This window comes from Lepisma saccharinum, chromosome 23, assembly GCF_977018435.1.
Source record: "Lepisma saccharinum chromosome 23, izLepSacc3.1, whole genome shotgun sequence".
NCBI lineage: Eukaryota > Metazoa > Arthropoda > Insecta > Zygentoma > Lepismatidae > Lepisma > Lepisma saccharinum.
Genome location: NC_139251.1, coordinates 46,761,067 through 46,784,041, shown reverse-complemented (window position 1 = coordinate 46,784,041; position 22,975 = coordinate 46,761,067). Strand labels below are relative to the sequence as shown.

The 22,975-nt window shown below is 37.6% G+C and overlaps 1 protein-coding gene across 2 annotated transcripts in view; it reads right to left on the bottom strand.

Annotated features, from left to right (window-relative positions):
* The window catches only part of Sardh (Sarcosine dehydrogenase), a 67,131-nt gene that overhangs the window by 27,351 nt on the left and 16,805 nt on the right, over window positions 1-22,975 (bottom strand). For both annotated transcript variants that reach the window (XM_083144569.1, XM_083144568.1), the window contains exons 2-8: window positions 18,758-18,818; window positions 17,499-17,610; window positions 12,122-12,375; window positions 11,222-11,434; window positions 9,567-9,690; window positions 7,384-7,589; window positions 1,138-1,300 (exon numbers count right to left, since the gene is read on the bottom strand). In XM_083144569.1, coding sequence (XP_083000695.1) covers window positions 1,138-1,300; window positions 7,384-7,589; window positions 9,567-9,690; window positions 11,222-11,434; window positions 12,122-12,375; window positions 17,499-17,610; window positions 18,758-18,781 — 1,096 coding nt within the window. In that variant the 5' untranslated portion in view covers window positions 18,782-18,818. The remainder of the gene's footprint in view (window positions 1-1,137; window positions 1,301-7,383; window positions 7,590-9,566; window positions 9,691-11,221; window positions 11,435-12,121; window positions 12,376-17,498; window positions 17,611-18,757; window positions 18,819-22,975) is intronic.

The window sequence follows — 22,975 nt, the reverse complement described above, 5'->3', positions numbered from 1 at the left end:
TTTGAAATTTCCACTCATAGACAAATTCAACCATGCTCCTAGATATCCATATAATCTTCTCTCATCATATGAACCTATCATGTTTCAATAGTTTCATGCTCTGATGATGTGATGGATCAAGGAAATTATAGAAAAGAAACATCTGTTTTAGGTCCAAATAAGCCATATTAATGCACTTTTGTGTAAAAATAATGCTGCTCAAAATTATACAGGGTGTCCTAATTAAAATGCCCTAATGGCAACTGTCTGTAAATCCACATGTATTTGATGTACCCAAATGAATTATACATATAGTTATAAAGTTTCTGTAGCATGTGTGACGTGACTATCCCAATGGCAACTAATCCTTTCACGAAGCTGTTCCATAGTTTACTTAATACACTGAACATCCTCCGTGCGGTGCATGTAGAAATGTACTAAATGTACTAATTACTACTTTGCTCACAGAAACTTCATGTCTATTCGTTGATGTAATTCATTTGGATACGTCAAATACATACGGAGTTACAGACAGTTGCCATTAGGGCGTTTCAATTCGGACACCCTGTATAACCAAATTATTTATTTCATAACAGTACATTTAAAATTTCCTGCGCTGCTGGCCACAGTGTTGTAATATTGACAGGTATATATTGATATGAAATTTTTACAAATAAACTCTCTGTATTGTGTTAATCTGAGTTTATAGAACCTTCAAGGAATATTTTCCTTTGTATTGTACACTCTATCCTGGGACTCTCTGGAGTGAGAAAACCAAAATAAGTATCTGTGCAAGTAGTGTCTCAAGATGGCTCGACCAATGAACTTGTGAGAGAGGAAGTGAGTGCAGCTAAAAGCTGTTTGCAGCAGCATGCACTGTTTTGTTCTGCCAACTCCCTTTCTCCCCTTCAATTTCTGTTACACACAACCTTGCTCCACAAATTCCAGAGACAGAGTATATGTATGCTTTTTGTTACAGAAAATGAAACTGAAATTAATTAAAAAAACAGTGTACATAAAGTTTTACTGAACACATTTCTTGCTTCAATTTTTGTGCAGTACATCACCTGTGTTTGTCAAATTATAAGGAAAAAACAACAATGTTGTAAATTTGACAAGGTTCATTTTACATAGCAATATTTTGAAACATATACGTACCTAGGAGTGGCTTATGATCAGGAGTGAAGCTCTCAGGACCACAGACCGTGCTCTTGATCCCTGCCCTTCCAAACTCAGGCACAAGCTTTACTGCTCCTTCCATGTTTGCATTGAATACGTCCCAGTCCAAGTCATACAGGCCAAATGCAAATTCTTTTTCAACCTAGCAAAAGTGACAGAAATGATTAAAATATATTTGTTGACTGCAAGAGTGTTGAAATGGTATTAAAATACAGGCACATGCACAGGAACGTGAAGGGGAACGTGATCAACAGTACTATGAAGTAATACAAAGCTTGGAAGATGAGCATAAAAAGGAGGAAAGGACTTTGCAGTGTGTTCCAGAATCCAGAACTTGTCAGGGCACGCATGGTGTTCTTTAGTGCCATAAACAAACAGTAGTTCCCATCCAGCATTTTTTTTTAGATCAGAAAGAACACTCCTTTATATTTTATACTACAGTTAGAGACAGGGTTGTTAAAGGTTCAGGAATTTTAAATAAATTCAATTCTAGTCCAGAAGAGAAAATCAGCAAGCATAAATGGGTTCTGGACTGTAAAGAATCTTTTTATCTGTAAAGTATTGCAATTTGGTCCAGGAACCTTTTTTTTTTTTTTTTTTTTTTTAGGATAAATTTAAATACAGGGTGTCCGGGCTTCAGGTAAACAAAAAGAACATGTTATAACTTTTGAACAAATTCATAGAAATGTGCAAGCAAATACTCATTCGATAGGAAATATCTTCAAGATTTTATAGCCAACATGGCAACACTGCAACTGCCACACTGCATGATGGGAAATTGCAAAATCGTTAGGTATACAAATGAAAAGAGCAGAATTTTTTAAGTAGCCACAATTATTTTCACGTTACAAGTTACAAATAATGAAAGGAAACTATGTATGAACTGTTCATAATCGTAGAAGAATAGCTGAAAGTGTTCATGTGTCAATAAATCTCAATATGAGCACCATTTGTAGCTCTACAGATATCAAAATGATAAAATACCTCTTGCCACACATTGACAAGCATTTGGGGCATTATAAGCTCAACTGCATTATTGATATGCTCCCTCAAATCTGCCATATTTCGAATTTTTGTTTGGTACACAATGTCCTTAATGAATCCCCAAGCAAAAAGTCTAATGGCATCAAATCTGGGAATCTTGGGGGCCAAGGTATTGGCCCACCTCGTCCAATCCACTGTTCCGGAAATGTCCGATTGAGCAACACTGTGACGTCTCTGTGATAGTGAGGAGGGGCCCCATCCTGCTGGAAAAAAAAATCAGGAGGTATCTGAGGAAGTGCAAAGTTCTCCAACAATTCTAGGTAGACCTGTCCAGTCAGTGTAGGCTCTATGAAGAAAAAGATCCTACCATGCCATTTTTATGCAGTCCTAACCAGACATTAATTTTCGGTGTATCCCTTTCATATTCCATAAGCTGGTGAGGATTCTCACTACCCCACACACGACAATTATACCGATTTACCTTACCACAAACATGGAAGGTGGACTCATCACTAAAAAAACACCTTATCAAGAAAATTTTCATCTTCTTCAACCCGGGTCAGCATTGTCACAGCGAAGTATCATCTCTTCTGTGGATCGTCTGGCTTAAGGTGTTGAAGCAGTTGCACTTTGTACGCACGCAAACGTAGACGTTTGTGGACAATATCATGAACTGTTGAACGAGGAATCCCTTATTCTCTACTTGCCTGTCTTACCGACTTCCATGGACTCCTGCTGAACGAGTCCTGCACACGTTCAACAGTCTCTTCAGTTACTTGCTTCTTTGGATACTTCCCTGCCCGAGACAGCAAACTGCCGGTTTCCTTTAGAGTCTTGTCCCACTCGTAAATGTTCTTGCATGTTGGAGGATCCACATTTCATTCCATTCTGACATGTCGCTGAACACGTGTAATAGATTTCAATTCAGCTAGTCAAAGCACATACTGCACTTTCCGCTGCGGGGTCCACATCATGAATAACAAAGCAAGCAAGCACGCTCCGATACCTAACGATTTTGCGATTTACCATCATGCAGTGCACAGTGTGGCAGTTGCAATGTTGCCTATAAAATCTTGAAGATATTTCCTATTTGCTTGAACATTTCTATCAATTTGTCTGAAAGTTATAGCATGTTCTTTTTGTTTACCTGAAGCCCGGACACCCTGTACCATCAAGTAACCCTTTTTCCAGATCAGTTTAAACAGGATCCAAGTTCTGTATTGAAATGAAACAATATGCAACTTCGACCGAATTTAAATTGTGCTAGAAAAAAGGATCTGGTCCTCTTGAGGAACCCATCAGAACCCATAAAAAATTATGTGTTCCTGAACCATTGACAACCCTGGTTAGAGATGAAATTGGAGAAAACGATAATATATCGCTGATCACATATTAAGTTAAACAGGCTTTTACTAAACACACACATGCAGTGGGAGCAGGTCTCGAAATGGAAATCTTTAATTAACATTATTTTCGCTAACAGTGTTGTATTTTCTTTGGTCTGGTTTCTAGCGCAACGAGATAATTAGTGAAATGATGTGCTATATTACAATTAATAATAATGGTAAACATTTACAAGAACATCAAATAGTATCAAATAAACTTGACATGAGTCATCTGTAATTTTCTTCCCCTTTCAAAATCTAAACAGATGGAAATCGCAAATTGCAGTCAGCTTGCCCAATTAGGAATTGTTTTAAAAAATTAAATGTACATATTCTCAACACTCTCTCTTAATATTACTTATTAAAAAATAAATTTGTGCAAGTGAAAAATATTTTCATATTTTTATTTTACGTATGATCAGGGATTGGATCTATTGTTTGACTGACTTCAAATGTGACTGTTGGGTTAATCTGTCAGAACAATCGAATCCACAAGACAGGAAAAATAATAATAATTAGCAAATAAAAAGTGAAGACAAACACAACAAGCCGCAAAAAGATAAAGCAACGTACTCTCGTAAGCTCCCTCGTGGCAACAACGCATCTCAACCTAGAGAGGAAGTTTATATGAATACTATATGTACTAATATAGAGTATTAACAATTTAGTTCACACTGAAAGGAAAATGTAGTGAAATATCTAAAATAAATAAATAAATGAACCAGAATGGCCTGATGCCTTTTCGGATGAGGCAGAACAGAAAGGTTTCAGATATTCATGAACCATAAAGTCGTTCTGGTCCTCTCAGGGTCCATTTCGAACCCTGGGTGGGAGGCTTTAAGATAGAATCGTGACTTTGCAGGTCTTTTAACAAAATTATTTAAAAATAAAATGATAAATGTGGAAAATCGAATCTTTCTGTCATAAAATCTCATGTCCCCCCAGGAGAGACGCATGTCAGCTACTTCACAGTGTAATACTCAGACAAGGTTAGTTCTGATCTCGTGTGCCAACTATTTATGTTCAGACACTGTACAAAGGAAGATATAAAAAAACTGGAGACTATTTAAGATGTTACTACTTTCATACTGGAAAATGGCTATTTCTCTTCTTTTCTAGATTTATTTACTGCTTGTTTGATTTTCCACACTTTACCCATGACTGTGGTCTCCACAGGTTTCCTAAACTTAGGTTAATAAAAAAAATATATATCCGCAGAATAGTACTTCTCACAAAGATTCTCAAACATATATATTTTGAACAATGAGTACAGGGAAACTGAATGACTAAATGTTGAACACATTGTGAAGCAGTTTGCTGATGCCGTACAGTAGAGTACTGCATCGGACCACTTTCGCTTGCTCAACTCGTTCGAATCTCCCAGGCTGGAACGTACCGCACTCGTAGTGGAATGATTGGCATCGTCCAGTATTTCACTAAAGCAGCACTATCAACTTAAAACCCATACATGGAAGGAAACCACTCTATGCAATTACAATTCTACATCACAATTTCGAATATTATTATATAAGACTCAAATCCATCACATATAAAAGTATGCAATATCTACAGACCGAAACGTAAAATGGATACACATGCTGACAGACCTGCCTAAGCAATTACAAATATCATATCACAGTGCAAGAAGTACGTGTACATCATTGTTCACTTACTGAAAAGGATAATCATATTCTGCAAAATAATAAAATGCAGTTATAACAATCAATCTAACATCATTTCAATGTGAAAATAATCGTAGAAACATAAAATGTCAGTCTATGTAGTTTCAACCCATAATCATCTACGGTAATTTCATTTTCACATATCTCGGTAAGATATACAAAACTGCATTTTAACATGGAGATGATGACTATGCTCACTTATTTTTCAATTTCACTTCGTCTTTACTTCATGATCCATATTTGAGGGCCCACTACCAAAGACAAATGACGGAAATACGTCTACTAATAGCAGTGGCGTACTCAAGGGGGGTTACAGGGTTTAACCCTCCCCCCTTGAGTTTGTGAAATATTATGAAAAATGCTGTGGAAAAAAATTAAATGGCCAATTTATCACAGTCAAAGATCTGGGACAATACCATTACTACTACTACTACTACTACTACTAATAATAATAATAATAATAATAATAATAATAATTTGAATTATTATTTCGATGCAGCATGGAGAAAAGCACAGCATTCCAAACACATGCGTCTTTCAGTATGATGCCTTGAAAATAAACACAAGTTCTTGAAAATAAAATATGAGGGTAACTACATGATGTATGATTTAAAAGAGAAAAAAATGTTTTGTATCTCAGTTGCAACAATGTTCAATACACTGGCGTACGCAGAATCTTTTTTCGGGATGGGCTGGAATAGTAAATATGGAAAGCACATGGCTTCGTTTTGGAGGGCAGGATGCATAATAAAATATTTCGTATTTTTGGAGCTTTTCAGCCTATTAAAATTGTATTCAAAGACAAAAAATGGTAATCGGGACTCTCTATAAATCAGGTTTTGCATTTACACATTTCGATTTTTTAAAGATCTTAACGGATTTTTATTTGAAAATAATGATTTTCTCAAAATTTCGATAGGGGCTGTAACCCCCATCAACCACCCCTCTACGTACGCCAGTGTTCAATGAACATGTATTTTTTTTGTGTGAACAATGAGAATTAACTAAAGAAAGTTCTTGGTTCATTGTAAGCGGCTAATGTATAAACAAAGGCTAGGTGGACAAGAATACAGTCACCAGTCCACCTTCCCATTGTTTATTGCGGCATGTTTGAATGTCTGTCTTTAAAATGTCTCACCTTGTTGACTAGACAATTATTCAAATGGCAATAAGCTTAACTATTGCAAAATGTTTTGTTGGTAAGAACAGCAAGACAATCCAGATGTGAATTATTGGGATTTATGTGGGGAAGTAGCCGGAAAAATCCAACTAATTCCGGGAATCGAACCTAGATCTCCCACGTGGATGAGTTCCATACTTTGATTATTTCAATTTATTTAAATATATTTTCTTCTTTTTATTGATTTTCTGCACACTTAAAATGTCTCACCTTGTTGACCAGACAATTATTTTGTAACAGAGACAAAAAAAATCTAAGGCATCAGGCTATGGGGTGTGCTCTGGTTCGAGTCTCCTGGGGGAAGCGTAACAACTTTTCTCCTGAGACTTCAGCCAGTGTATGGGACCGGTGGCCATCCACCATAGTGAGGAAATTGGAGAGCTATGAATGAGTAGCATAATCCGGTCATGGAAACCTACGACTGTGGTTTCATCATGCAGACCACATGTCATCCCGTAACAGGTTGAATTATTGCACATCTCTGCTGAGGCATGTGGGAGTGAGGCCAGCAGTTGGTAGGCAGTCCTTGGCTCTCAATAGGGTTGTTGTGCCATGGGTTATTGCTATTGTTGCATCCTCTGGCAATAAAATGAAACAATACTGTGGAAGGAGATTTTGAAAGATGGAAACAAATCCATATTTACAGAAAGGACTGAGTCTCCCTCCTCTGGCCCATACCAAGCTACAGGTCTGTACTGATTGTATTGTTATATTTGTATTGTATTTTTGTTATTGAGCATCACTTTTTCTGCCACTTCTGGCTAATCATGATGATGAAGATGAGTGATGATTAGATCAAATTAATAAAGAGACACTCAAAAGAACGCTCGTGGCCAGTGTGGGACTCAAAACTGGGGAAAAAATCGGCCACTTAATGCACTCCGATACTGATCCATCATGATGTAGCAATACATCAGTCTATACTGGTTCACCCATATAAAGATGTGAGAACAAATGCTGGTCCACTCAAATCATCTAACTAGCCCATACTCACCTTATCTAGTAAAACAGGATTGTTTTCGTATCCTCCAACACAAAAGGAGCTTCCTTGGATTCTGAAGTACACTGAGAAATCATGGTCGCGGACATTGGGAAGGCCTTGGACTCCAGGAATGCCCTCTGTCACTACATAAGCGTGCTTCATGGGGATCAGCGGAATGTCTATGCCAATGGACTTTGTGATGTGTTGTGACCAGACACCTGAAACCATTTTGTTTATAATTAATGTGTCAATGTACAAGTTCACAATTTGATTTTGACAGAATATCAAAGTGAATTTTACATGCAAAATTTAAATGTTCACCTTAACTTTGACAATATTTTTATCCATGTATAAATAATTACTGTGTTACATTTTCCTTTGTTATGTATTAATTGATCTATCTTCTGAGGGCATCACAGCACAAATCTCCAAGGGAGACCTCCTAGATATCCACAATGTCCAGTTCACATCCATGCATAATATGGACATCCATTAGATGTACATTAGCTTTGGATATCCTTTTCTAGATATCCAGGGATGTCTTGTAGACAAGTATATCAAAAACTCATCCAATTTTGGATATCCAACATATGTTCACAGCTTATCCACAAATGGACATAAAATTTTGGGGTTCTCACTGGTAATAAAACCTGACACCATTTAAACCAAAAGGGGGACCCCATAGAAGGCACTTGATGATCAAAATTCTTCATAAATTGATTATATATACAGAGTGAGTCACCTAACATTACCACTGCAAATATTTTGTGAGCAACACTAAATATTGAAAACTACTTGTACAGACAAAGTTAGCAGAGGGGCTCATGAAATTAGTGGATACAATACATTCAACCACGTAAGGAAATATGATTTTCAATACAAACTTACGTTTTTTAAATGGAAACCCCATATTATTTTTGGTGCAAAGACATTAAGAATGACTTTTGTTACATTAATATGTCAATTACTTCCCAAGTAATTGTAATGTGAAGTTGACTCTTGAAAAAAGGTCTCAGAAGTTCATTCGTGTGCCGTAACAAACATGTTTCAATGGTTTATTTGTTACATATCTCATCCACTGTACGTAGTGCTGAAATTGGCCAGCCCAGTCTCCTGATCTGACACCTTCAGACTTGTTTTTGTGGAGTAGGTTAAAGAAGGAAGTCCATTGTGATTCGCCTACAACCTTAAAGGACATGATGCATTGCATTGAGGCAGCCTGCAGCAGGATTACACTGGACATGGTACGCTGTGGTATCCAGTCATTACCGCATTGATTGAAGTTGTGTGTGGGGCAAATATTGGGGAACACTTCGAACATTTATTGTCCTCAAATTCTTTCGTTTTCTGTAACTGAATGTGTAGAATGCTCTGACAAAGACAATCCATACTGTAGAAGAACAAAACTAATAAAATGTATGTGTACATGTAATGTGTGATTTAAATTCCTTCCTAAACCATTCAGAGTTCGACATAATAAAAGTTACATATTATCGTTAGTGTCCTTTCATTCTCAATGTTGTCCCCCGATAGACATATGAATGAATTGCTGAGGTTCATCTCGGCCATTGTATCTCACGCTCAACTTCACATTACAATTACTTGGGAAGTAATTGACATATTACAATGTAGAAAAACTCCATTCTTATTGTTTTTTTCCTACTTTCAATTGTGCTAAAAATAATATGGGGTTTTCATTTAAAAAATCGTAAGTTAGCATTGAAAATCATAATTCCAAACCTCTTCTCCTAACTTTATGTCTGTGCAAGTTGTTTCTCAATTTTCATTGTTGTTCAATGAAATATTTGGGGTGGTAATGTTAGGTGATTCACCCGGTTTATTTTTAAATTAACTGGTATTTGAGCATATAATTTGAAAATCAGACAAAATCATCAAACATTTTGCAAAGCTAATCTGCCTAAATCTAATTTTTCAGATACTCATCTGTTGTATTTCCCACTGGTTCTAAGTCCAGGCCTATCTAATACTTCAAGAGGGATGTTTGCTCAAACCTTGGGTAATGGTGATGGATTCTTGTATAGTTCAACATGCACAATGCAATGATGCAGAAGTGGAAGGCTTTATCGAATTCCTAGTTAAGAGATCACACACTTACTTTAAGTGCTGGATCTACCCTATACTCGATACATCCCCTATGTTCTTTTACACCCTGGCATTTTATTTTTAATGCATACCTGAACAATTTACAACACATGATGTCTTCACTGTACCATGAAGAGTCTTTACTCCTACAACTTTCCTTGATCCAAATGAACTTTGTTCTAAAAGTATTTCATCAGCAGAGCATCCTTCATATACCTATTAGAAGAAATTAGAATCAGAAAGGAAAAAAATCATTTGGATTGTAAAATAATAAGGTCATGAATAAGTTCCATACTGATTTACACTTTCAAAATTCCCACTTTTCACAGTCCGCCATTTGGCTTCTCATAACGGCCGATGATAGGTACTACATAGGTATGCCACCAGGTGTCAGCACAGGACAGAGAGGTGTTATACTTGTGAACCACACCGCATTTCGCCAACAGCTGTCAGTACGTGCACGGACAACATGGAGAGAAATCAGCAGGGACGGTGCTGGATGACATGGTTTCTGTGGAAGAAGGGTGTAGCCACAGCAGAGATTCACAGACGATTGGTAGTAGCATGTGGACAGCATGCACAGTCACAAAAAAACTGTGTACAACTGGGTGGATGGCTGGAAACAGGGCTGCACAACAAAGGAGAAGGGAACCGGAAGGAAAGTGACAGTGGCGATGCCAGTCACCATCTCATAAGTGGAGTGTCTTAATCAGAACAGATGCATAATTTTCTTAAGAATGATGGCAGCCACGGGACTCGCCAGAGTCACCCTGCATTGCATCATGCACATACACCTTAAACTGGTGGACGTGTGTACCAGGTGTGTTCTAAAGCTCTGAATTCAACATAGAGACAACAGCGTGAGGACATGAGTCGTGATCTCCTGCAATGCCATAACCAGGATCCAGAAGGCTTCATGTCCAAATTTGTGACCAGCAACGAGACTTGGCTCCGTTACCATTAACCGGAGACCAAAGCCCAATCCATGCAGTAGAAGAAGGATATCATTTTGCAGATGTCGAGGACCTGCAGCAGCTGTCCGGACGTGGGTGCGACACACTGCAACAAAGTGGTTCCAGGAGGGCCTGGAGAGGTTGTTGTCACACTGCTGGAACAAGTGTATAGAGCTGAAGGGAGACTACATTGAGAAGGTGGACATATCTACTGAGGTTGTACCTATTCTGTGCGAGTGCAAAAAAAATAAAGTGTAAATCAATATGGAATGCACCTTGTATGTTCTGATTTATTATCATCATCATCATCATCATATTGTTCTTAGTGTGTAACTTAATATCTACTCAGATATTTTTCTTCATTATTTTATATCCAATACAGGTCAATGTGTAAATTGCTCCAGTCAGTGGCATGGCCAAGGGGGAGGGGGGTATTTGGTGGAGGTCATACGCCACTGGCTCCAGTGTTACTAAAGAACATATCCGGAAAACAATACTGAATTTAAATGTTTTACCTTATTTCTTAAGTGATGAGAAAATAAACCTTTAAAACTAGCGTAACCTGTAATTCCCTTATGGTATGAAGAATAAATTCAGAAAATTCAAATGCATGGCAGAAACATGGTTGAATTCTTTTCTCACAGAAATATAGAAACAAAGATGTAATTAGATCTCAAAATAAATACAATACATGTAAATACTTTCAAGTTTACGTCATTATAAACAAATGAAAGCTGGTAATATTCATGCACCTGATAGTTAATATTTGGATTCTAGCCATAATCTTTTCCTACCTTGGCACCAGCACTTGTAGCAAACCGCGTGAGAGCATTGCAGAGCCCATCGGGATCAACCACCCCATCCCCTGGGCAATAGAGACCTCCTATGATTTGATTCACATCAATAAAGGGAAAGCGCTCCACAGTCTCTGAAGGGTTCAGGATGTAGGATTCTATTCCCATTCCTCGACCAATGGTAGCCAATCTTCTGTATTCATCCAGCCTTTCCTACAAATATAAATGTAACAATAAATGTTCAGAAAAAAACAAAATATATTCATGAATCAGGCTCTCGCGTAGCAAAATTATTACAGCTCTCACCTTAAGTTTTAGTGGCCTTGAGTTCAATTCCTGGTGGGAGCTACTAGAAGAGAAAATTATTAATTTATTTCTGATATGTTTTAAGAATGGTAACATTAAACTTTTTTGATAAAATTCAACAGTAAGAAATCATTAATAACATGATGAAAGTTCATTTGCACTTCTCTTATTTTACATCACATTTTTGCCTCATTAGGCAATGCAGATGAATGATGATTATATTAAATTCATGTGACACTCACGAAGCCTGGGCCAGAGTTCAAACCTAGATTATTCAGTAGTGGGATTGTAAGTTGGGCACTGAACACACTCAGGCACCAAGATGGCAAATGAAAGATCATGATCAGTTTCACAGTCTAGTGCCCATGGAAATGTTATTTCATTTCATGTCTCAGTGGCGGCGATTATGGGGGGCAGTTGCCCCCCTCCACTTTTTACCACTTTTGCCCCTGAACTACGCTAAACCCTATGTACAAAGGGAAATATACTGTATTTTCCCCCCTCCAGTTTTGGCACCTTGTGCCCACCCCCTGGTTCTGGAACCCAATCGCCGCCACTGTGTCTATCCATCCAATGTACAGCTTGGAAGCTCACCTTTGAATGTGCAATATAAAGCCCTCCATTGTTGATCCACCCAGGATTAATGGAAGTCTCTTCTTCCAATCTCATCAGCAAATTTCTAGTCGACTTGAGGAGCTCGATCTCCACGTCATTGGGCCTCAGTCTCCATATGAGGCCAGCCGTGTGCCACGTGGTGCCAGCTGTGAGTCTGTGCTTTTCCAGGAGGATGCCAGAAACACCACGTTTTGCTAACTGGTACAGAGTGTTGCATCCTATGCTACCTCCACCTTGTAAATAGAACTGCATGTTTAATTATTTCAATTTTTATATAAATTCTTTCTACATTAAGACCATTGTTTTAAACTAAACCTTGGTGTCATTTGGCTCCTAATACATTAAATCTAACTGTCAAATTGAAAACTTCATTCATTGCTAAACTGAAAACTTAGTTGTTAAATTATTCCTCAATTAATGTAGATCAAGTACCAATCATAAAAGACATGAAACACTATTTTTTACCTTTGTAGTGAGTAATAAATTATAAAAAATATATATTTATAGTTTATTACAAACTGCTAGCAGTTAGTTAACACCTTTGTCATGAAAGTTGACTCAAATTTCCCTGCTTTGATGTTTATAGAATGAGCAATTCAATGTCATTGAATGTCAAAAAAAGTTGTCTATATTTGCTAAATATAAAATATTTTAATTGCTACTTAATCATATTCGTTCAGTGCTTGAGAAATACAACTTGTTACATAAAATAATTAGAATAGAGTGGGAATTTGCAACAATTAATTACTCTTTATGGAAGTGACACATTTGTTTCAGCAACACATTCGTGTACATACTTTGGAAGTTGAAGTTACACAAAAGTAAGCCCAGGATTGATATGTAGTTAGCTGTATGACTGCATGTCAAACTTGTTGAGTTAGAAATTAATGAAGCACATTTCGAACCTCTTTGTCTATCGAAAGCAGCTGCTGTCAAGTTAACAATAGCTCTGGTGGTCATCAAAAGTGGCGACTTGAAAACTTTACATAGATGCAAATTAACAATTCCAGTATCGTTTTGCCGCTAGTGACCAGTAATTTAGAACACTGATTAAGATGCACATGAATTTATTTTATGGGACCTGGCATTGACGGAACTAAATTCAGTTCATAAATCTTTACTGTGAAATAAAGTTTAGCCCCTGTGATGTTGCTTAAACTCATGACTGTTACATTTTGTTACCTTCAATCCAATCATCATACGGACTGAAGAAAAAAGGGACGAGGAAACTTCAAACGTTCTTTTAGACAATGAATTAACGCTATATTTTGTTTCTTGCATCAATGTTTCAGAAACCTGTTCTGTCCCCATCTTCTTTTTCCCCCAATGTTTTGATTCTGAAGTGGTTAGCCTAATAGTTAACACTCACCTAGGGTGAGAGTGTCCCGTATTTCCAAAGATATGTCCTGTATTTCCCGAGATCTCCCATATTATAGCTATTTTTTTTTTAATCCTCCCAGCTCCCATATTGACAACCAATTTCTCCAATATATTTCATTACCAACCAAGATAGCAAAATTTCAACTGAGTTCAAAGACCCAGAAAAAAAAAATACACCACCGATGCGCGAGAACTTGCACATTTAACCTTTGACAGGTGGAAGTGACGTCATATCTTGCAGTGGTTGATTGATGCCTAACTCTGTAGCAGCAGTGGACAAATGCATATGAGTTAGGACTAACAAACATGCAAATTTGTAAATTATTATTTTGTTTAATATTATCCATTGCTGGACTGATGCCACACTGCTAAAAATGAGCAAAATTTGTTGCAACTGTATCTTCCACAATGTCCCCTAAATAAAATGCTAAAAGTTGGAAATCTCCCTTCAACTCATGGCCGAAAGTTGGTCGTCCAATTCTCACCTTTGGTGCCAAGTTCGATTCTCAGTGGCGGAGTGGGAGCTCCAAATTTTGGTGTGGATCCAGCAGGATGAAAACACTTGGGGAGCTACTTGGAAACAATAGACTCCAGTCTTGAAAGCCAAATAATAACAGCAATGGGACATGGTATGTGTCACCCAACAAAAAGCCCTTGGCAATCCTTCACTCTCAATGGGCTGTATGCAACATGAGAGTTTAGTACGATTTTCACTTTCTCTGCAAACAATTAAGTTAACAAAACTTTATTGATTCCTTCCCTCTCTCTATGATAGTGAATGTTTTTGGAAGCGGTGCTTGAAGTGGGTGGGGACAGGGGAATGCTATCCCCCAATTAAGAAAATAAAGCATCCCCCAACTAGATAATTTGTATATGCAACCTTCTGCATTGTCTCCATATCGATCCACAGGAGCATCTCCCTCCCAAGGATTGAAAAATAGAGAGCACCTATTTTGAGTTCTTATGGAAATTTCCATTACTTTTTTTAGAAAAATGAGTACAATCTGTAGTTTTAATGTTTGTGTGTTTTCTGCATCACGTGTACAATTAAATCTAATTTGAATAATAAACATGCAATTATTATTATACATATTTTCACTGTTGCTAGCCGCTATGGTCATGTCTGCCATATATATGAATGTATAATTAGTTATTCATTTTACTACTGGTAGAGTTTTCTTTGGGAAGGATACTCTGATGCAAGAATTAATTACCTTTAATCTAATCTTGTATTTATTAATAAATTAAATGTTTTAAGATATTAGTTCAAAATGTGTAGCTTTATGTGAGTTGGATTTATGGCTTTCTTAGACCAGTTCCTGGGAAAAAGGGACTGGCACCTGAGTTTTTCTACCCCTCGTATCCTCAAACTCAGCTAAACATCCCCCCGAGCTAGGGATTTCCACTTTGAGCACTGTCTAGAAGGGAGACACTTTCTTTCCAGCTAGGAAAAAAGGAAAACATAATTCACATGAGCAGTGATCAGAACGCTACATTTTAAAAGTAGCTTCGCTACAGCTACAGCTACTCTTCCAAAATGTAGCTTCGCTACAGCTACAACTACATTTACCAAAAAGTAGCTCGCTACGCTACTCCTACTCGCTACTTCGCTACTTTTTGCGCTACTTCTGCATAAAAAAATAAAACAACCATATGAGTATTAAAGATCCCCTACTACTGGTAAATAGATTATGTTATTTATTATCATGATTCCAGTCATTCGATAATTTTGATAGCTGTGTTACTTCAGTTATATATTTTTACTATAGTTTTTGAGAATACCATACCTATGCAAGTGGCTTATCAATTCAAATTTGATATATGAATATTGCAATTAGGGTGTTACCCAAATTAATGATTACAACTATACACAAATAAAATTTTGAAGGATTACGTATTTATGTTCACATCAATATATTTTTCTTGAGAACAAATATTTAATTTTTTATAGACTGATATGAAGACAGCATTTTGTATGAAAAGTACCTGGAGCCCTTTGACAAAAGGGCCCCAGGTTTGATACCCAGCGGAGGCACATAGTGGTTCAGATCCAGTCTCGATCAGCTTATCTATGCATAAAATGGACTCATAACAAAAACTAAGAAAGATGCCAAGTTGGAGGATGGGATCCTCCTGCTCCTCCATTCCCCACACTGCTCATCATTCATCATTCTTCCTCGTCTCACAATTAGCCGAAAATGGCAGAAAGTGACTAAAGATAAGAGAATAATTAAATAAACCATTCATCCTCATTGTCACGATTGAGAGAAGTGGAAGAATAGATGAGGAGGTAAACAGACGAGGACAAATGGGTGGTGGACTATTTCAAAGCATTCGAAGATTAATATGGAACAGGGATGTCCCTATGAAATGCAAGAAGGTAATATATAACACATACTATGTGTCAATAATTACGTATGGAGCAGAGACTTGGACAATGACATAGAGAGACAATAAAAAGATGGAGGCAATGGAGATTAAATTTTTAAGTCTTTTGAGGAAGACTAGAAGGGATAGAATAAGGAATGAGGAGATCCGACAGACAGTGGGTGTAGTGAAGCTTCAGGACCGAATAGATCAGCCACAGACGAGATGGTTCGGACACATGAAGAGGATGGGTGAAGAAAGACTGCCAGTAAGAGCTTACAATGCGCAAGGAGTGGGAATAAGGCCAAAGTGGAGACCAAGATGCCAATGGAAAGAGCAGATAGTGGAGAGTGTTAGGAGAAGAGGACAAGATTGGAACACCGTGGAAAGAGAGGAGTGGTGATAGACCAGGAAATAATGGAGAGGCTTGACTTCTATGCCGACCCAGCCAGAGGCAGGAAATGGCGAAGGATGATGATGATGTCAGGATTAGCAAAAGTTACAGAAAAGTGACGCAAAAGTAGGAGAAATACATAAATTTGAAAACTATGTACGTATATTAACTAAAGAAAATTGTCATTTCTGCAGAAAAGTCAATAACTCGTACATACTTTTTGAAATATGATAAAATTATTGAGGAAACTGTCGTGTAAACCTGAGTGTTCTAAACATATTGTAATTTAAAAATTTGTAAACAAATACTATCGCAAAAATAATTGTAATTCCAGAAACTCTTTCATTCTTGTAATAATAATTTCTTGCTGGTGAGATCCTATATACTGACAATGATCAATGCTGTTAACGTACTGAGCCATTCACTGCTGGCACTATTCCCTTGTCAGTGCAGCGGAAAATCCATCGCTCATTTTTGCACTGGAAGTTGTGTCTTACACAGCAATTAATGACATTTTGGTGTCTCTTACACCATGAATATCCACAGGATTTGTTCCGGGGATGACGCAAACGAGGCACTTTTTTTCAGTGGTGCAGCAAACGAGGCATGTTTCTCCCCTAAATAGCGATGCAGCTAAAAAAACGTAGCTGTTAGTTATCTGGATATCTGAATTATTCAGATACTAATTAAATAAATTACGCAGATATCTATAATCTAGATAATCTGTATCTCCATGTAATAGACTGTCTTTATGAAACTCCTGCAAAATTAAGGGTTATTGTCGATTTTTTCTGACGCTGTTGCCACATTCAAAATTCACCTCAAAATATACTGAGAAAAAATGTAGCTGTAGCGAAAATTTCGCTACAACTACAGGAATTTTGTAGCTTCGCTACCGCTACAACTACAATTTTCAAAATGTAGCATCGCTACAGCTACAGCTACAAATTTTGTAGCTAGCTACAGTAGTGATGCTACAAGTAGCTCGCTACTTCTGACCACTGCACATGAGTAGGGTTTCACTTGCTGCTCCTTCTCGGTCATTTCAAAAAGTGCCTCTCTCTCTCTCACATGATGCAACTCATCCCACAAAGTTGCCCACATGTGCCACAATTACAATTATATCTTTTCTGCTTTAAAATAAATAACATTTAAAAACTGAGTTCAGAAACTTTTGAATCACTATGTGCTTAAAAATACAAATACAAAACTCACCTATAATGACTACATCAGCTGACTCTGGCAACTGAATCTTCTTCTGAGTTTGAGCATCTTTCACACTTGAAAAATTTCTCTTGCAGTGGACTCTGTTCTGCAGATGTTTAAGCTAAGGGTGGGAACATAATAAAATTATTTTTTAAAAAAAGCATATTTCAATATGTCAAATAATGATAACATACAGTTATAGGTAACATGTACTACCATGAAGTACAGTAGTATTTTGACAATTATTCTGGTAGAGTAATGTCCTTCCATGTCTGAGAGGGAGAGGAGAGCAGATGTGGTTTGTTTTCCTTGTAAGGTTCATTGGGGATTTATTGTTAAATTAAGAGCACTTTATTTTATGTGTTAAGATGCAATCAGCATTTGCCCTTATGTTAATAGACAATTTATTTTTAGTCGACATGGTGACCAAGTGCATTAACTGGTCAGTTTTCGATCCTTGCCACTGAAGTTCCCAGGTTTTCATTCTGGTGTGGGCATGGGGTTCTTTGTGAGAGCCCCTTCATCAATTGCATCTAATAATATCTCATCCTCATTGTCACAATTGGGGCTCCCCGATGGAGCAGTGGTAGCATCGTTGCCTTGTAATCAAGGGGTCCTGTGTTCGATACCTGGTGGAGGCACATAGTGGTTCGGATCCCACTTTAAACTGTAGGTCCAGTCCCGATTAGCCTTACTGTGCGTAAAGTGGACTTAAAACACCAAATCAATCAATCAATCATTGTCACAATTAACCAAAAGTGACAGAAAAAATACATACAATTTTTAAGAAATTCATAATCTCTTTAATTTTAAATATTGCAGAGAATGATTGCTTAATTTTAGTTGTTAGGAAAAATTATAATAATCTTTTTAGCTATAAAATGGACTGATAGTCATTTATTAGTATGTTACATGATGACTTACTGTTAGTGTTAGACAGCTAGAGGAGAGCTGATAAGTTAATTTTTGGTGTCAAGGGGAGGATGATCACCTACTGTTAGACAACATCTCCAGGGAAGTTGATCATGTATTTTTTGTACTCTATGGTTGGGCAATTACAATGACATGTGAAAGGATTAAACATACAATGCCCAGCCTTACATAGAATTCACATTCTTCAAACTACACAATGCCAATCAACATACCATGTAGACAAGACATATTTTCTAAATTACCTTGTAAAGCACTGAATATGTAAGGTATGTTGTTATAATTATATATTATTTTTAACTCATTTTCAATCATTTCTTGCATGTTAAGAAACTTACCCTGTGAGTTCCAAATTTTGACATAATATTTCTTGTAATAAATTGGATAGTTTCTCTGTGCCTGGAAAAAGAAAGAAGGTTGATATTAATGTTTTTTTCTCTTCAAAATAACTCTACTGTAATTAACAATAAAATAACTTCTTTATTGTCAGAATGATAGAAACAACTTTAACATTTATATAACCTACATTAGACTGTGGAAATCGACTAAGGGTTATCATTTCAGTTTTCTACTACAAGCAAAGGTATCTGCAGAAGGGGGCAAGGGAGCACTCCCCCATAACCTGAGATATCTGGGAAAAGTCACATTAATTTGAATAGTGAAATTGCAGTGTAAAAACATATACCATGAAAGACAGCAGATTAATTGGTATCTGATATGTGCACCGTGAAAAAGACGGAACTGTTCATGAAAAAAATGATAGATGTTTATGGAAAAGAAACAAGTTGAATCCAGTTTCTACTTAAATAATGGGTTCAGGTCTGAACTTGACAACAACATCATGGTATTTTCAATTTTTAGAAGTGTCGCCCGATGCAGGAGACCTCGCATGTGAGTAAAATAGTAGGAGATGTGTCAAGGCGGCAGCGTGCATGGCTGCAGTCGTTTATGTCGGGCGACACTTCTAGGAAAACATACCTTTATAGATTCGGATGACTTCAGCGGCACAGGAAAGCAACGAAAAAGAAGGTAACGATGCGCTTGCCGATACACGTCCTATGACTTCAAGTCGTGGGATCTGCAGAGCTCAAGTTTCAGTCACCAGAGCACTCATTGCATACACTTTCACAACATGGACCACACATGTTACACACGCAAAATCCAAAATGTTCTTACTTTGAGGCTTTTAGTGCAAACATTTCACTTTCCCAAAACATCCATTTAGTATTGTTCTCTCTCTGTCTCCCTCCCTTTCCCTCCCCCATCTCTCTTTGTGTGTAAACAATGTAAATAAACTTTCAGAATATTTTTGAATGGCCAAGGTGAAAATGCTTCGGTAGTGGATCATAATGCATATTAAGGTTATTTAGCTACACTTTTCTGCCACTTGTGGCTAATCGCGATGATGATATGATGAAAGTGATAAAGGGACACTCACAAAGAACACCTATACCGAGGCAGGGATCTGAACCCAGGACCTCTGGCATCACAGGGTGTGTGTTAATCCCTCCGCCAAGGAGGCCAGCAGATGAACATGAAATGATGCTCATATCAAAAGTTGCACAATAAAGATACATAATATGAAAAAGGCACCTCATAGGTTGCACAGTAAACTACTACGATGGTTTGGTATAATTTATTGCTTTAGGGGAAATTCCTTTCCTTGCATTGAAAGGCTCAGCTGGACCTTTCGTCGATCCTACGAAAAACAGAGAAATCGCTATGATATCCAAGAATATGATATATATATTAAAAAAAAAAAAAGGCCGGAGCCGATATCGATATCCTGACCGATTCCGATGCTTGTATAATTTCAGTTTAAAATAACAAAGGCTAGTTACTGAGTCATAACAACTCATCACATCACAATCTATTAATGACATTAAATAACTCCCAAATTATCATTATAGCACTTTAAAATGTTCTTGTGACATTTTATGTTAACTTCTCTCTCGTCCCAGAGGCTCAGAAGTGTCCATGCTTCAATTTCATGAAAACAACATTCTTGTCATTTGGGTTAGCCTGGAGAGGGAGGAAAGCAACGTAAAACTATATACAAATACAGATATACAGGGAATGAGATTGGATGGTAATGTTCTTGTCAGAGAAGGTCTAAATTGAGTGGGCAATAGTTCCAACCTAAACTACTGCAATTCTATAACTAATACTGTATATGATTTGATTTTTGTTATTTAGCGTCACTTTTCTTCCAGTTTTTGTTAATCGTGACGATCAGGATGAATGATGATCCAGGGTCTGTACAAAAGTATCGGGACTGATTGTTTCTAGCCAAGGGGAAGGGGTGAAGGGTGGTCTCCATGGGCAGGGATGTTGGTGGAGGATGTCAGGTATACGACGCGACCTGGCTGTTTCTTTGTCTTTGCAGTGTGGATCATGCCCGGAGTGAGCAGTTGTTTTGTGATGTCGTCAGGAATCAAGATGCAGCGCACGATTGTACAGCTGCGTGTGATCAAGTTTTGTGTTAATATGTTGGAACGTGTGGAGCTTGAGCCTGATTTTTTGGACAATCCTGATTTTTTGGACAATGTGATAACAGGTGATGAGACATGGGTGTTCGAGTATGATCCCGAGATGAAAAGACAAAGCACTAAGTGGCACACAAGCAACTCTTCTTGCCCAAAAAGGCCCGCATGTGTTGCCGGTTCATGACACATGAGCAGATCAATGCTCATGGTTTTCTTTGACTCAAAGGGTGTAGTCCACAGGGAGCTTGTACCCGCCGGACAAACAGTGAACGGTCAATTTTATGTGGAAGTGCTCGAGCGTTTGAGGTGAAGGGTCCGTCGCGTCCGAATGGAGATCCCAGTTACCTGGATTCTCCACCATGACAATGCACCGAGTCACACGTCGCTACACGTAAGGGAGTTTCTGGCGAAGCAAATGTGGTAACACTGCCTCAGCCTCCCTCCAGTCCAGACCTGGCTCTGCCCGACTTCTTTCTCTTCCCTTGGCTGAAACGGAGCCTGAAAGGACATCATTATCAGACGGTGGAAAGAGTGCAAGGAGCTTCGATGCAGTGCCTGAAGGAGATTCTGGTTGCAGACTTCCAGGGGGCGTACCAAGCGTGGCAGGACTGCTGGCAACGTTCTATTGACGCAAAAGGATCTTATTTTGAAGAATTTTAACCCATTGTACATATATCTGCAATATTTTTTTTTTTCAGTGTTCGGAAAGTTACTTTTAAAAAGGTAAGTAGTTACAGTTACATTTACTTGCTTAAAAAAGTAACAGTTACAGTTACTCGTTTTAAAAAGTAACTCAGTTACAGTTACCTCTACATCAAAAGTAACTGTAAGTTACTTTGACAGTTACTTTCTGCTGAAAATTTTCTTGCAATCAAATTACACAAATCGATCATTAATTGTAACAGTGGCATACACAAGGGGGGGGGGTTACCAGATTTAAACCCCCCTTGAGTTTTTGAAATATGGAAAATGCTATAGAAAAAAAATAAAAATGGTTAATTTATCACAGTCAAAGATCTGCGACAGTAATAATAATAATAATAATTTGAATTATTATTCCCATGCAGCATGAAGAAAACACAACATTCCAAACACAATCTAAGTGGCCGCAAAGTTCAATTTTGCAATTTTTTTTTGCAAAAAGTCACGATGTGACTCTCGCGAGAATTGTGAAAATTCCTTGCTTTGTCGCAGTGTGCCGACCTTATTGCAAACGTTCTTCCCAGTACTGATTTCACATCCCCTTGTGAACTCTCAAGTGATGCTGAGTCTACATCCACATCATTAAATAATGTTGAAGAAGTGCTTTGTGAATCACCTAGAAGTGATAAATGTGTTGGAATGTCTATAAACGTACTTTTCAACGAAAACATAGACTCAGTGGAATTTGGCAACATGTATCCTCGCGCTTCACCATCATCCTGGGCGAGTTCCATAGGTAAAGGTAATGTAAATTCCCCCGTGCATATAGCACCGTGCCTTGAAGGCACACGTAGTGGTGTGGTGGGCCCCAAAGATTCTCGATCTCGAACTATTTTGCAGGTGATGTGATCAGCACCATGCTCCGGCAGCCTTCATCCCCCAGGGTTGCTCTCAGGTACCCATTGTTATGAGGCTGGGTGCAGAGACAAGGCTGGATAAATTCCAACCAATTCCGGGAATCGAACCCGGATATCCCACGAAGTTGTCAGACTAGACCAGCGCGGCTCCTTGAATGAGTTTCATATTTCGATTATTTCAAAAAATTTAATATATTTGCTTGTTTTTATGGATTTTCTTCACACTTAAAATGTATCACTTATCATATACAAATAACCGTTCACTAGACAATTATTTTGTAACAAAGAAACAAAAGAAATGTAATTTTGTTCTATTTCTTTCATAAATAGCAGCTGCATTAGTAGTAATTATTAGTAGTAGGTAATTAAACTAATTAATTAATTAATTATAAGAATTATTAATTAATTTATTATTATTAATAATAATTAATTAAAGTATAATAAAACAATGGTAATGTGAATTTGTAGAAAGTTTTCGAAATAACACCCCCCCCCCTTGATGAAATCCTGC